General features: G+C 32.1%; 1 protein-coding gene across 1 annotated transcript; it reads right to left on the bottom strand.

The window, feature by feature from the left end:
- Positions 1 to 496: 496 nt before the first annotated feature.
- Positions 497 to 9,559, bottom strand: LOC111008232 (putative LRR receptor-like serine/threonine-protein kinase At1g53440). Its single transcript, XM_022280866.2, has 24 exons — positions 9,229 to 9,559; positions 7,922 to 8,090; positions 7,329 to 7,400; positions 7,079 to 7,147; positions 6,906 to 6,977; positions 6,757 to 6,828; positions 6,473 to 6,544; positions 6,319 to 6,390; positions 6,144 to 6,215; positions 5,972 to 6,043; positions 5,800 to 5,871; positions 5,233 to 5,307; positions 5,055 to 5,120; positions 4,876 to 4,935; positions 4,745 to 4,783; positions 4,272 to 4,321; positions 3,797 to 4,155; positions 3,007 to 3,205; positions 2,749 to 2,886; positions 2,124 to 2,242; positions 1,771 to 1,981; positions 1,442 to 1,679; positions 1,209 to 1,359; positions 497 to 1,065 (listed from the first exon to the last, which is right to left on the bottom strand). The coding sequence occupies exons 1-24, from the start codon at positions 9,365 to 9,367 to the stop codon at positions 664 to 666; spliced, it is 3,060 nt and encodes a 1,019-aa protein (XP_022136558.1). The 5' UTR covers positions 9,368 to 9,559; the 3' UTR covers positions 497 to 663.
- Between the last annotated feature and the right edge of the window lie 7,678 nt (positions 9,560 to 17,237).

The raw sequence follows: 17,237 nt of genomic DNA, 5'->3' as shown, positions 1-17,237 counted from the left end.
TTGTTCTTCGTCTTCGTTTTTTTGCAATTGATCGAAATGGAAACGCTTCCCGCCATTTCACTTCCTTTGCCCCGCTTCTCTTTCTATGGCTTTCTTTTCACGCAAGTCTTTTTCTTTTTCTTTTTACCTTTTACTATTTATCTTTTATTATCAACGTGTTTTTTTACTACACTTTTATTATCGATTTTATTTCTACAATCAATAAGTTTTTAACTTTTTGTTTGTTCCAAAATTTTTACAAAAACATGAATAGAAGTATTATTTTTTTATTCATAAAATGTGCAATAAATATTAAAAATTTTAATATTTAATTTTAAAAATTAATTTTCATATGATAATTAAAAATGTTAAAGAAAAAGAAACGAGAAATTGTTACCATATTATTTTTTCAATAACAAATTACAAAATGCACTGTTGTTTCTATTTATTTAGAAAGGAAACAATAAATAATAAACTAGAAGGTTACTGAGTACATAATGCAGGAGAGACAGAAAAATGAACTTTGGAAAGAGAAACCATTTCTAAATTTTTTTTTTTTTTTTGAGCCGCAGCATATACAAAACGAACAACACTCTACAAAAGAATATGAATGGAAGTTGAAACAGAAAAATGCATATAACTCATTGTCAGTTTCATCCTTTGGTTTGATTCAATCTCTACATCCTAAAGGAGATTTCTGGTTGAAGAAATATCATGGGTCTCATCCTTGTTTTGAGTAGAAGTAGAGGAGTCGATCCACGGCCCGTCGACTAACATGCTTCTTTGCATCTGAATGCCTTGCGACGATGTCGAAATGCCTGTTATGCTGTCTTGAGACAGCCTCTCAAAGGCTTTGAACCTTGCATCTTGATCGGCTGCATTGCGCTTGATGATTGGTGCTTGAACAGCAATTTTGCCTTCGAGCATGCTGACCACAGAAGACATGGATGGTCTTAAAGTCGGAGACGGGTTTGTGCATAAGAGAGCTATGTGAATCATCCTCATCACCTCTTCTTTCGAGTAATGTGAGTCGAGACTCGGGTCGACAAGTTCGAGAAGGTTTCCTTGCTCTTGTAGAACATAAGCCTTCGAACGAGTAGAAAAGACACAGTAAGACAATTAACACTCGTTTTGTTTGTGTGAGGAAAGGAATCAATTCTAGTGGCTAAAAGAACATAATGTGGAAAATCATGAAGAGGGGAAGAACTGAAAAATCCATTAGTACTTACCCAATCAAGAAGGTAAACAAATTCTTCCTTTGGCCTGTAATTTGTGTTACTTTTCCCACTAACAATCTCTAAGGCCACAACTCCGAAGCTGTAAACATCGGCTTTATCAGTCAAGTAACCTCTCATCGCATACTCGGGAGCCATGTAACCTCTGAAAAGGAAATCAAAATCTCAGAAAAGTATTACTAAACAAATAATTGACATTAACATTAGAGATATAGAGATCAACAGACATTGTGCCAGCAATTCTTGTGCTGATATGGGTGTTCTCCTCTTCATCAAGCCTAGCCAACCCAAAGTCAGAAATCTTGGCATTCAAACTTTTATCAAGTAGCACATTGGTAGCTTTTATATCTCTGTGAACAATTTTCAATCTAGATTCTTCATGAAGGTAAGCCAATCCCTTTGCTATTCCCAAGCATATCTTCATTCTTCTCGGCCAATCCAAGTGAAGTCGGTGCTCCTCGGGGCCTTAAAACAAAAACCGTGAAATATTTATAACCAATAGCCTTATTTTGGAACTAAAACAAGTTACAATGGAAGATATATCTAAAACACTTACCAAAAAGTGCACGGGCAAGACTATTGTTCTCTAGATACTCATATATAAGCAACAACTGGTTTCCTTCAATACAACAACCATAAAGCTTAACAAGATTTGGATGTTGTAATGCAGATATCATCCCAATCTCAGTGACGAATTCACGGTTTCCTTGCCGTGATTTGGAGGATAGCTGCTTTACAGCAATTGAAGTACCATCCGACAATACTCCCTACAAAAATATGTTTTGTTTACTCTGATATCAAGCTATGTACTTTACAAGTCATTTATGTTGGATAACAAAATGAACAAAACTGCAGGAAAGATGGTTGGATATTAAACAATGATGCAGCATAAAGCAAAGCCGTAGCTACCTTGTACACTGGACCAAAACCTCCCTCGCCTATCTTATATGTCGAGTCGAAGTTGTTGGTGGCTGCTCTGATTTGTCTTAAACTGAAATAACCTGTTTGTAAATCTAGGGCCCGCAATTCTGCAATAAAGAAAGGAATGCAGTTTTTTGTTATCAAAGGAACACGTGGGTTGAAGTAAATATGTTTCATATAGTTGACTAAAAATGATTCGGTTTTGACTTAAACAAAAAGGAAACATGTTCAAACTTGAATTTCAGTCACTCCCTAGTCTTGCCTCCATCTCCATGAGTCTATCAATTTAGGTTAATACAAGTTTGGTCCATAAACTTTAAAAATATCTAGCAAGTCCTTAAACATTTCAATGTTATGTCTAATATATCACTAAATTTAAAAAGTGACTCATAGCTAAAGGATTTATCAGACACAAAATTGAAAATTTAAGGATTTTTTATACACTTTTTAAAGTTCAAATACATATTAAACACAATTCTAAAAGTTAGCGTTTCTTTGACTTTCTAGTAGATGTACTTTGTCATCCACCACTTACTAGAAAAGTGCTTTATAATAATAAAACTGACAGATATATTTTACAGTTCACAGAAATAAACTACTCTTGTAATCTTACCGCTGTTTTCAGTGTCCTTTCCGCCCAAGTAACCTTTCCATCGGAGAATAGCCAACACTAACACAACGAACACAAAAATGCCAACAACAATGCCAGCAATAGCCCCAGCTGATAGCGCTCCGGTCTCCACATCAAAGTCTATAATAGCGGAATAACAACAGTTCAGTAACGGTATAAACTAAAGGGTCATTTAGTAATGTTCTTGTTTCTCGTGCAAGAAAGTTTAAATGATTAGCAACAAAAGAAGAAAATTTTTACTTGGAGTGACACTGATCCCAGATATGAGAGGTCCATACACCCCTCTGTTTGGAATGGCTGTTGTTCCTTTACCAGCCCAATATAAGTGGATCTCAAGAGTACTGCCATTGACTAGAATATTAGGCTCTTCTAGAATAAAGTCCTTACCAACACCTCCAGCTTCCTTCATTATGTTAAAATCTTTTCTAACCAAATTTCCCTGCGTAATGAGTAGAATTAGTAAATTGTAAGTACTATTCATACACTACGCGCAGAAAAATGGCTAAATATACGTTTTAATCCATTATATTTGGTTGTATTTTCAAATTAATCATTTATGTTTTAACGTTTTTCATTCGTACCATTTTTGTTGAGAAATGTTAAAATTGGTTGATGACATGATCCTGAAATAATTTTGGCATAAGTTTAAAGAAGCAAGGCCAACTAGAAAGAGAATTTTATAATTTCTCAAAAGTTTTGACTTCTCCTCTCTTACTTTTTTTTTTATTGTGAGTATCCAATCTAGCTGGTACTCACATCGACTAATTTTACGAGATAACCATTCTAATCCTACAACATTTTGGTTGCGAAACAAATACATAAGAAATTAGTTCCTAAATAGGTGGTTATCGTGAAGTTTGAACTCATTCCCTCTAAATCCTTTTAGGGTTTATCTTACATTGCCTAATGTTTCTATTAACTCATGTAAGCTTATTTACCAACTTTAACATTCATCCATGAAAATGGTATAATCGAAAAATGGATAAAAAGTAAGGGTCTAAATTGAAAGATATCATTTCTCTCCACGTACTTGAATTGAGATATCAAATATGCGCTCTCCCAAGCTGCTGAAAGTTTCATCTGCAGTATACATTATTTCAGCAAAGTGAAGCTTCACATTGTAACTTCCTCTCCGTAAGCAAAGTCCATAGTACTTCAGCGAAAGCGGTGCGAGTCGAGCAGTTGTGTAGATGCTTGAAGCAGATACATTGCTACTTGATGCTCTGTAATCAGCATCCTCTTTTCCCAGGAAAACACCAGTACTGCTATAAGCCCATCTTTCAGAAAAAGAAAGAAAATTGGACTTGCCACCCATAGTCACATCCTCTTCATATTCATTACCATCAACCTCCATCCTCAGTCCTCCACAATTTATGAACAAGGAATGAACTACAAGAGAAAAAAAACCCGTGTATCACACAAAATAGTTCGATCAGGGATTTGATGGCTACTGGTAAAAAGCTGCAGTTCTAAAAAGAAGTAAAATCACATTCATCTTTGCTTACATCGAGCTTCCCTAGGGCAAGGGAGATCCTTCCTCAGGCACCAAGCAACACTGCAGCAGATTAGATACTTTAGAACCTACTGTCACTTATGACACACGAAGTTTAGAAGGAAAGAGGAAAAAAAGGGTTAAATTACAAGTTCAGTCACCAAACTTTTAAAGTTGTATAATAACTCCCTAACTTTCGATTTTGGGACCTATTAGACATTTCTTATAGATTTTGGACCTTTCAATCTAATAGATCCTTTAAAAAATTTCTAATAGGCCGAGACACATATTAAAAATTCAAATACCAAGTAGACATTATTTTAAGCTTAGGGATCTATTAGACACAACATTTAAAGTATAGCGATCTATTAAACACATTTTAAAATTCAAGGACTTATTAGACACAATCCTGAAAATTCAAGGATCAAACTTGTAATTCCGCCCAAAACAATGTTGTGTTTTTATGTGGTAGATAAGGACACTTACGTATCATTCATTGTAGTTGAATAACTGGAAACCAAGTTCCTGCAAAAAAGAAAGATATGAAATATATCAGGGAAGTTGACTACATGTATTAGAAATTTTATTGCATAAATGGTTGGTGTAAAGTGGCTTACACATCAGACTGTTGACAACTGGAAACAGGGGACCCTGTAAAATTGTTGTAAGATAAATCTCTGCAATCATCCAAGATAGAGAAGAATTATTACATAATATGAAGAAAGAAAATTTTGTGTAACCAAATGTTAGTATATAAATTTACTAGTGCATAGAAAATCATAGAGTTTGGACTAACATGCTCCTTTCACTGTTCAAAATCCAGCTTGGTACTTGGCCACTTAATGAGTTGTTGGTCAGAAATCTACATCAAGTAATCATCTCACTTTTCACCAACCATGTCATGGGCAAAGTAACAAATATGAAAAAGAAAAATAAAAATTTAAAAATGCTGTAATCACCCATGAATTACTTACAAGAACCGAGTAACTCTTTCTAGATTCTGAAATGTGTCTGGAATTGGACCACTCAATCTGTTGAAGCTTAGATCTCTGTTGAAAAGTAAAAGCTCCGTTAGTAGATGATATTAACTTATGATATACCTTTTTTTTTTGTTAAATTATAAGTTTAGTCCCAAAACTTTGAGGATTATGTCTAATAAGTACCTTAAAAAATGTGTAATATATTCTTAAACTTTTAATATCGTGCCTAATAGGTCCTTAAACTTTACAAAGTGACCAACAAGTCTTTGAACTTTCAATTTCCCACCGGTCTCTGAACTTTAAAAAGTGTATTATAAATCAGAGATTTATTAGATACAAAATTAAGATTAATGACTTATTAAATATAAATTAAAGTTCAGTGACCTATTACACACTTTTTAAACAGAAACTTGAGATTTTAGGAACTTGCAAGATACTTTCTACAGTTCAGGAACCTATCAAGCACAAAAGTTTATGACCAAACTCATAGTTTAACACTTTAACCTAAAAAAAAAAATCAAAGGGGTTGTAAAAATGCAAAAGTGAATTTCAGCAACTTACAAAGTTTTTAATGCATTAAACTGACCGATATATCCAGGAATACGATCCTCGATTAAGCAATTTCTTAGGACCCTGAGTAGCCAGAAGAAAAAGAAGATACATATTAACAAAAAGACAAAACCAATCTAATAGGGTGACTTGTAGAAATAAACAACTTAGAACTTTTGCATACAATTCCTGTAAAGATGTCAATTGAGTCAAATTCGGAAAACTAGTTGCTGGTCCCTTCAAGTCAGTTATCCTCCTGAGAAAGAAGAAATATTATTAGATTAGAAATCATTCAAATTAGTTTAAATTAATATAGATTCTTCATACAACAATGTCACTATGGAAGTAATCCTCACAGTTCAGTTAAGTTTTTCAACTCGGATATGGCATGAGGAATGGGGTTCTCCATAGAAGTTCCTTGAATATCCCTGCAATGAACAATTATACTTGGGTGAAAAATAATGCTAAAACTATAATGAGTAACATTTTATAACTTTTAGGGAACAAAATATCTACTGTATATCTACTTACAGCCTTTCAAGTTTGGTCCAATTGCCAATAAATTCAGGAAGCTTTCCCGATACATCATTTCCATCTATCCGACTGCAAGATCATATGAAAATAAGAAATTTGGGAAAATTTTTAAATTTTTAAATGTTCTAAGATGACTGCTAGCATGACTTACAAATCAGTCAAGTTCCTCAAGTTTCCATAAGTGTCTGGAATCGGCCCGGTGAAATTATTTGCAGTAAGAAGTCTGTAGATAATGAAAACTGATTTAGTTGTATCAATGGTGAAAGTCAAAACAGAGAAATAAACCAGCATAGGTTTGAAAATGAACATCCAAGGACCCTAAAAGGACACCCCTAAACCATTCAACACTCGTCCCACTAATGGAGATTTTTTAGAGCAGATTGAAAAGTTATTTTATCTAATTAAAAGTATTTTCAATCATGGTGTCAATCTTACAATCTTTGCAAGCGGGTCAGTTTCCCGAGGCTTTCAGGAAGATTTCCTCCAAGCCGATTGTCTTCCAAGACCCTGTTCATGCAATGCAATCCCATTATTCATGGACCTCCAAAAAGCTTCATAATATGAGATTTCATTTAGTGACTTACAGATGCTCAAGTGTTGCGATGTCGCCAATTTCTGGAGGAATCTGGCCACTGAGCCGGTTTCCCAACATGGACCTGTGCACAACTCATTTACATTTAGATTGGCAAACTCCAAATACTCTTAAACCGAGATCAATTTATTCCGATTATATGAGAAATAGAAAATAGCAACTTACAACTCAACAAGAGGAATGCGAGCAAACTCTCTAGGGATTGGTCCGGATATAAAATTGCGAGAAAGATCTCTGTTTAGTGAGAAGAAGTATCTTAGTATTGAAATGAATAGAAAGAGAATCCGTATCATTTTTCATAAATTAAAATGAAATCAACTTTAGAATCAAACTCAAATGTCCACAAAGAAAAACAATGTCATTTTTGGGTGGGCTTACAATCAAAATTTCAGTTAAAAGAATGATCATAACTTACATCAGCTGCAGCTGAGTCAGATTTCCAAATGCTGCCGGCAGAATTCCAGTTAGATTGAGACCCTTTAGCCGGCTGTCATAGCAAGAGATCATGGTAAGCAAGACAAAAGAAAACAAACTGAAGAAATTATTAGGTTGCGTTTGGTTGGTGATCTAAACGGGAATTTAAAAACAATAGCTATACTCCATGTTTTCACTCATTTTGATAGAATCTGAAAAGTGAAAACATGTGGATATTGTCACCAAAATTTTACTCCTATATTAAGAAATAAACCATCAAACGGAAACTCACTCAAATCATTTGATTCAGTAATCTAAAAACAAGAAAAAGACCCTTAATAACTTGACAGTAATTTTTTAGGCTATTATCGTAGAATACTACAACGATGAGTTTGTTACCTATATGCATTAATTAGAGCATAACTAAGAAACTCGTGTTTGTGTACAAATCTTTAGAAAACGATGCGTCACCGTATCTGTGTGGAGTTTTATCCATACCCCAAATTTCTATTTCACATTTGACATCAATTACCGATGCGAATCAACGCATTGAACTGTGCTTGAATTTAAAGGGAAGGAAGAGGAGGTTCTTACATGCTGGTAACGCTGCAAGAAACAGTGGAGCAACTGCAGTTCACCTCTCTGATGACATCAGTACCGTCGATTACTCTATTGGAAAACCCATTGCCATTAATGCAAGAATTTTGGTGGACATTCCAGTTTAAGTTCTTTAGCTCTGCGGATATTGCTTCAAGGGCTCTCACTGTCATTTTCACTCACATCATTTCCTTAGTATATCAGTGTCAACTATGACATATGAAGTTTTGGGTTTCTTTAAATTATTCAAATAAGTTGAAATTTTCATCTCAGGATAATACTACCGTGAAGATATCTTAATGATAATTTACGTTAGTAAATTTATTCTCCCACCTTAAAAAATAACGGCCAAACAAAAGTTTATAAATTCAAACATGCCACCAAAACTTTTTTTTATGAAATATTCTAAAATATCATAATTTTTATATTTTTTAAAAATATATATAAATTATCTTTTCTTAAAATAGGATAAGTTGGATGTTAGAATTAGTTTTTATTTTTGCCTCATGTTGTTGAAATTTAAAACTGTATTTGCTATTAAAATTTTGATAATTCTTCATTTTTTAAAAAATTTGGAAAAGATCTCTTTATCCATTTTTCAGCAGCTAAATATCATTTCATTGCAAAAAAATATCTTATCCACACGTGGGGCCAAATCTATGATTTATTACAATTGGAAAAAAAAAAGTCAAAATTGGAACAGTTGAATAAGCAGAAATGCAGACAGTTGAACAATTTGTCTTCTAGTTTCAACAAGAATTTCCTTTTTCTAATCCAAAGAAACTTCTATACATATCTTTTTTATTATTATTATTAAAAAATAATAATATTAGCTAAAATATTATCGTGGAAAAGTTTGTCAAGAATATATCTAAAGACCAAAAAATCAGGAAAATATTAATGGCCAAAGAAAATATTCCTAATTTGCATCGGAAACGAACCGAAAGACGAGAAAATGGAAATGAAAATCTTTTTCTTTAGGAGAGAGATGTGAGTGGAGATATTTTCCATTTGCGATTTCCGAGAAACCAAACAGATTCACGAAAACAGAGCACTTCTGCGGTTTCTCGGGAACCAAACAGAAAGCGCAAAAAAAACAGAGCAATTCAAATTCCATCTATTTTCCTAAACACGAGAAACAGAGCAATATCTATTTTTTCTATTTTCCTTCAGCGGTTTCTCGGGAACCAAACAGAGAGCACAAAAACAGAACAATTCCGATTTTTTTTTCCCATCCGCGGTTTCCCGGGAACCAAACAGAAAGCACAGAAACAGATCAAACAAGGAGAGAAATGAAATGGAACCTTCTTGTTGAGGCAGAGGCTGTGCATGGGATCCAAATCCAAGGAAGCAGTTCAAAACCAGAAACCCACAAACAAGAACACGAACACGAACACGAACAAGAACAGTACTCTTCAAAAAATCCCAAACAGAAAAATCCATGTGGCTAAGCACAGCACCAGCAGCAGTAGAGAAACAGAGAGGGAGAGACGTGTGAATATGATGGATTTATAGAGAAAGGGAAAAAGGGTGAGAAAATTCTGTATCCCAAATGAGAATTTCAATTCAAAGTACGGTTTTGATGCGACATTTGAAGGAGATGAAAAAAGGAAATGTTAGTGATGCTGAAAAGCCGGAAACTTGGCCGCTGATGATTCCAACTTTGAAAGCCACAGTATTGTTATTGTAATGGATTTTGACAAATTACTGTTTATTTTTCTAAACAAAAATTTTATTTTATTGTTTAATGTAAAGTAAGTCCGACCAGGCGGCTGCAACCAAACCATTCGTACGCCGACGTTATTCAATCATAGAGAAGAGTCAACCTTGGTTGCATTGCATGGCCAAATTTTTTTTATTTTTTATTTTTTTTACACAATTGTTAGAACAGAAAAATATTAGAAAATATTTAGCCTTATTGGTGAGTACTATCTCACCACTTTTAAATGTAAGTACTCTCTAACCGCTATTAAATGTGGGTACCGTCTCACCCCTATTAAATGTTTGATAAATTTTTTTCTTTAAATCTCTATTTTTGCATTTATATCTATTGGTTATCAAATATTTAATGACGGTGATGATCGACAATGAGCTATGTTAAAAATCCCACATTGAAAATAGGGATGACCTAACATAGATTTATAATAGACATGAACTGCTAATTAATGTGATTATATATATTCCATTATATTATATCCACATTTTAGGAAGTAAAAAATCTTTTAACTTTCAGTTACATTTTTTAAAATACTCAGATAAGAAATAATTTAGTGTTTTTTCAAGGGGCAGTCAGTCCTTATATTTGAATGAATCACACCTTTAATTTTCAATTTTTTAATTTTAAAATTAAGATTTGGTTTTCAACCTTATATTTACTTGGAAATCCTTTTCAGTTGTTTTCAAAAATTTCAATTATTAAATAAATATTGAGTTAAATTATAAGTTTAATATTTAAAGTTTTAGGTTTGTGTCTAATAAGTTTCATAACTTTAAAAAGTGTTTAACATATCTCGGTGTACGTAAATTCCTAAATTTTTAAATTCCGTTTTTGTCTAATAGGGTCAATTAGTTTTTAAATCGAATAAATTAGAGGTTTATTTGATACAAAATTAAAATTTTGAATACCTATTAAATATACAATTAAAAGTTTAAAGGCACAAATTTAAACCGAACTAATTTAACATTAATATTTTTTAATTTAGCAATAATTTGACGGAAAAACTATGGGATAAAGCCCATTAAGATTTAGCTCAAATTCTCAACCCAAAAAATGTAGAAGGCCCGTTTAGAAAACCGACAATTCTGAACTCCATGCAAGAGAAAAACTCTGCATAACCAAAATTAAAAATCATACCAGTTATGACATTTCTAGAAAATAATAATAATAATAAAGTGGTGACATTTTCTAAAATATTCATCACTGAAATTTGGTTTGGTGATGTATCCTTCTAAGCGCCCATGGATAAGGTTTCTTGCAATAACATATAACTCAAATACTAGTGGGATGCCCTATCAAATATCATCTAACGTTCAAGTTAATAATCAATGAGAGAAGGAGAATATGGACACATCTTGTATTTGTTCAGTGACGAATTTCTCACTTACCTTTGCAATGTGTAATTCTATCTCTTTCGTGGGTGATAGAATCAACCATGGAGGATGCATGGCGTGGGATGTAGTGTGCCCAATCTGCATATGGGCTTTGATGAGTCAGGAACATTCCTAGTATATGATCGGAAACAAACACTCTGTCAGTTTAAGTTTGACCTTAATAAGGAGACTTGATGTTGGAGTGAAGTATTCTATTTACAGGTTGGGTATCCGACTGATGTTTGGGTATATCGAAGGTCGATTTATCTGGTGAGCACGTTGAATTTAGTTAAGGATGAAAAATCATTCATCCTTTGAATATATTCATGAAAGACTTTCACACGATCTTTATAAAGACCCTGGTCAGTTGGTCTTTTTCTGCAAGACTATTTTTATCCCAACAGTGTGAGCATATCAAATACCGTTGCTTTTTTTTTTCCCTTAAATCCAACACATTAGAGTTGTTGTTACGTATCAATGATTTTGATTTGAAAAAAGATGTTTAATTGACTCCAAAATTTAAGTCCATGTGAACGATTTTCCTTACGTTTTAATTTAAACGAAAACGATAATTTTTTTTTTCTCGAGATAAGAAAACAATAAATTATTCATAAAGCAGTCCCAATTCTCAAACGAATCTTTAATATCTTAATTATAGAAACCAAACCTGATTAGAAGAGGTGGTGGCTGCAAATAATTTTCAACGAAAAAAAGGTTGTTCTTTTATTTTTAGCTGACGTCAACTTTCAATTCAATCCATGACCGCCAGAAGAAAGCCGTCACCCACCAATCACCAACTCACAAGTACTGTTACGTACAGCCTGTTGAAAACTCAACCAATATCCATTTTTTCACTTTCTTTATTTTAATATTTTGTAGATTTTTGAGTTTTTTTATTTTGTGTGAAATAAATTCTTAAATTTATTATACTTTTTTTAATTCGAATTATTAGACATGGTAGATACAAATTTTACTGTATTAACAATTGATTACTTTGTTCAAAGAAAAATATCAATTTTAAATTAAAATTTTTAATGTTTATTAGAACCATCATATTTGATTAAAAAATTAGTTCATAAAGGATCATATTAAAAAAAATTTAAATATAAAAGATGAAAGAAATAAAAATATATATTCACTTTTAAAATTTTATTTTGGTCATTAATATTATATAATTATTTAACATTGTTTTAGAATTTAAAAGTTGATTGAAAAAACATATATATTACACTCTTATGCTAAGTCAAGATGGTATACATTATTGCCAAGGGGCTGCAATTATTGCATCAACTGGGCTATGTTAGGCACGGAAAAGTAATTGGTTTTGAAAGCGCTTTTCCACTTTTAGAAAAAGAGAAAATTATAAGTAGGAAAGTTCTCAACAAGTAAGAATTGTGTTACCAATTTGAGGATAATTTAATGGATTAATATATATATATTCCCAACTAATAAATTATAGTTTGAATCTCCGCCCCACAGTATATTAATTTCAATTCAAACATGGATTTGATTTACACTCTATATTATGAGAAATATTTACCATCCGAAAAGAGGAAAAAACGGAGTCTTTGTTTAAAGAAAGGCCTTGAGAAAGGGCATATGTATAGAGCCTTTCAATAAGGTATTAGTTTTTTCAACTCTCTTAAAATTTAATCTATTTCAAACATATATGTCATGGTTCCTTACTTCGACACGGTATACAGATCTAAATTTTCTATTTTTAAATACTTTTTTAAACCTATTGTCGATATGAAGTAGCAGCAAAAAAATTGTATCAATTTCATATATCATGCGAATTCTTCAGAAAAAAATTGAGTATTCTAGGATGGAATTTGATAAAGTGAGATTTTGAGTAAGTGTTTGCATCATGTTTAATTTCACGTTGGTTGTATGGTATATATTACTGAAAAGTTACCATTAATTTAGAAATAGTCAAATAACATAAAAAAGTCAAACAATTTTTCTTTTTAATGTTGTAAAAAAACTACCTAATAAACAAGTACTCTGCATATAAATAAATGCTTTTTTACTTATGAAAACAGTAATATTATTTTGAAACCTGACATTCAAACAAGTTATTTCAATTGAGGAATTGAAATTGTCAAATTTGAAAGTATATTACAAGTAATTTTGGGTATGGTTCTGAAAAGTACACCCCAATTTATTTTAAAAGGAATAAACTTGTATTTAGTAAGAAATATAAGCGTCTGAATTTAATTATTAGGGAATATTTAATCGGCCATTTTAATATAACACATTCTTCTTCATTTTCGTTTTGAGCTAGTCAATTTCTTGCATAATATACCTTTGTAATATATATAGTTTTAAAATTTTATTTTCGACATTAAAAATATACAATTATTTAATATTGTTTTAAATTTGAAAAGATTATTGCAAAACATATATTTATTTATATACCAGGCCAAGATAGTATGGGAAAGGGGCTGCAATCAAGGCACCACCAACTAGGGCTGTGTTAGGCATGGAAAAGTAATTAATTTTTCAGAGCGGATTTTTAAACTTTTATAAAAGAGAAGATACGTGCGAAAACTCTTAGCCAATAGGAATTGTGTTATATTAGTACAAAGCTACCATTAATTTAAAAATCTTAAAGATAGCATCATTCATTTGGAAAAAAGTATAGGAAGAAAATAGCATAATAATATATTCTGATTGACTTTTAATTCTTGAAGAGTTCATTCGCCTAACCATGCTAAACATCGATATTTTCGATATCTAAATTAGTACTTGGATCAAAATAAATGGAGTAGGAGAGAGAGAAATATTTGTTGGGTAGGAGAGAAAGAAACATTAGTGTGCTAGAAGTTAACCTAGCTTGTGGAAGAGTTTTAGTTCTCTTTTTATAGACGGGAGATACTTGATGGTATATATTCTTGAATCCAGACCATATAATCAACCAGTGTGTGTGATCAACAGGCACAGTGCAAAATTATTTTCATGTTGTTGTTTGACGTTTAGCTCTGAGTCCTTCCTCCTAAGGTTCTGACATGGACTATTATACTTATGGGTCAACTGTACGAGTCTGTAATCCTCGTACTTTAATGTGATTGGACGGAACCCATAGCCTACGCAGCCTCGTCGAGTGCTGCACGTTGCGGGTGAAAGTTTACCCGTAATTGTATACTTTACTTTTTAGTTCTTTATATTCAATTAAATAACTTTTAACCATACTCTCAAATTATTTTCAAACGTTAAACTACTAACCAGTACAATTAAAACGTGGATCCAAGCAATAGGCAGTATGACCATTCTACCCATCACAAAGCAAATTAAGAGAACTCTCAAAACAAGCTGTGCTTAGTCTAGCTCACAATCAACATAATTTTTTTAATTAATTATTAGAATCTCAAATAAATATACCACCTCCTCATCACTTTCCCTAATTAGTATAAAAGTGTCACTTTTAGAACTAAAAAACCAATAAGTGATAGCTAAGTTAAAATTCATAGGAAAAAAAAAAGTTGGTTTTCTCTGTTATTATCAAAGCTTCTCATTAAAATAAAAAATAAAAAGAAAGGAGAAAGAAGAAATGGGCAGCACTTCAAAACTCATATTGACATCAACTTCCGCGTTGAATTTTAAATCTTATTTCTATATAATTAATTAATTAATTAAACCTATATGTTTCTAAAAATAATATAATATATAAGTAGATGGACCATATGAAAATAGTACGTTTATTTTTAAACATTTCTTACAATATACAAAAATCCAAATCTGAACCAAACACGGTTTCCCAAATTTACAGGTCTTGATATTGAATTTTCATCATTTTGCAAGTTGATTGAGAAAAAGAAAAAGAAAAAGAAAAAGAATTATTAAGATAACAATAATATACTCTTGAAATTCCAAATAAACCCTAATTTTCTGCCGCCTGTTCCTGGCCCTGTGTCAGATCGCCGCTCTAAATGCTGAGAGAGTTAAAAGAAAATTAATAATAAATAAAACCAAAAGAAAAAAACCCTTCATTTATGATTGGAAAAGACAAAGATCCAATATTTTTCTAAAGCTAAAATATCTCATTTGCTACAATAATAAATAAACATTTAAAAACTACTGTTCAGAGGTTATTTTTATATACATATTTTTTAATGTATGAAACAAATTATTATTTTGCATTGTTTTTTTCCTATGCTCATGTGCTCCCTGTGTAACACTCTTCGGGTTGAAGTTGAGCCACATTCAAAATGTTTTAGCTTTAAAAATTTCAATTACGTTGTTAGGATATATTTTTAGGTTTTAGATTATGTTTAAATTTACCTGATATTTTTTATGTAGATTGATTGGTTGAGTAATTAAGTCGAGCGGCCAATGCGAGTATAGCTTCATAGTAGTTGTCATATATCTCCAACTAAGAGGTTATGAGTTTAATCCTCCATCTCCATATATTGTATTAAAAAAAAAAATAGGTCGAGCAAGTTAAAATTTAAGACTATGAGCATAATTCACCTCAACTATCACATATTAGAAAGTTGGTAGGTTGATCTATAAAAAGAGCAAATGTTGATAAAAGAAAAAAATATATGCCCAAATATTATGGAGCGATCAACCTGACAAGAGCGAACAATAATTGTCGGACAAGCTAGGTACTGGAGACTTACAAAAATAGGTAGAACACTCCGATGCACAAGTCAATTCTGGGTACGAACTAGACAAATCAGTTTCAGACAGATTTTATACCTGATTGAGTGAAATTGAGGTGTATTTATAGTTGGCAAGTGGATAGTTTCCATGTCCCATCGATCTACTCTAGGGGTTAGGACTAGTCAAGTACTATGAGTCGAACTGATGACTGGACTTACCACCTTTAGCAGCTCGGCCTCAGTGCTTGTTTTGGCGTCTAAGGCCTCCTTCTCAGCATGTTAGCTTGGCACGTGTCTTTTCCTGGTGAGGTAGCTCGGCCTTTGAATGTTGGCGTCTCGGCCACCCAACAACAAACATTTAAATCCTTTAACATATAATCATAACTACAATTTAAAAGAAACATCTAAAACATTAGCGAATACTATAAAATCGCCACATGTGTTGAATTTTATAATCTTTTAATCTAATAAACCGGCCTTCAATGTCGATTATATTGCCTCATTCATTTTTTATACGACAAATTAAGCTACTTAACATCTAAGCATGCATTTAAATTTCAATATACACAATGTATAACTTAGCCATTAGGATCACTTTAATGTTGACCATTACGATTTCCAGAAATTAATGTGAAAAAAAAATCAAAATACTATTTTGGAAAATGATTTTCTAAAATTATAAACCCTAATTCTATCTAAAGTCGACTTCCACCGCCACTTGATGACGTTCACACTAGTAGAGCATAAAATTCAACCGTTCAGTGGGGCAAACTGTAATTTTACATAAATTCGAATTTTCTAATGACGTTTGATTGTTGTTCTCATTCATTTCCTATTCTTCAATTGTTTTCGTTAACTTATAAGGAAAATTTATATTATTTATTTATTTAGTTTTCATCAACTTGAACTGCGTCGTTTTGCGTGCACCATTTTTTGCCCCCTCGAGGTTCCAAAATTCTCCCATCCGTACTCGCGAATTAGATCTCGCCCCTCTTAAGTCTTAAAGAGAAATACCGGTTAATAATTTTATTAAAATATCTATAGAAAGAAGATTAAGTTTACGTTAATTTCTAAAGTAGGTGGTCATCATGAAATCTGAACTCATTGCTTTTTTAGTTTTGTATTTAACAAAAGTTATAATATATAAGTTTATGGTTAACCATATCAATAAAACAAGTTTGTTACGTAAGGTTCAGTTTAAGTGTATAGATTATGGCAAATATGAGCTTAGCGGTTAAGACACCTATTTATGAGATTGTAAGTTCGAATCATCATTACACGTGTTGTTGTATTAAAATATAAATGATAAATTGCATAAACCACCCCTAAAGTATGATAGATGTTGTAATTACACCCCTTAACTTTCAATTAGAAAAATTAACCCCTCAAAGTTTGATTAATAAAAAAATTGGACCACTGAACTTTTAATAATAAAAATTTAACCTTCAAACTTGACTAATTAAGTAAATTCCACCCCTAAATTTTTCAATAGTGAAAAAACACCACCTCAAACATTAAAAATTACGTGTATTCTCCCCAAATTTCCTTCTTTCTACATTTGAAACATAGGAATAGGAACTGGACTCGCATATGACAAATCCCAATTCTCCATTGGCCAT

The sequence above is a fragment of the Momordica charantia genome (assembly GCF_013281855.1).
Source record: "Momordica charantia cultivar OHB3-1 chromosome 11 unlocalized genomic scaffold, Mcharantia_2.0 BLBB01000011.1, whole genome shotgun sequence".
Taxonomy (NCBI): Eukaryota; Viridiplantae; Streptophyta; class Magnoliopsida; order Cucurbitales; family Cucurbitaceae; genus Momordica; species Momordica charantia.
This window is presented reverse-complemented; position numbering and strand designations above follow the sequence as displayed.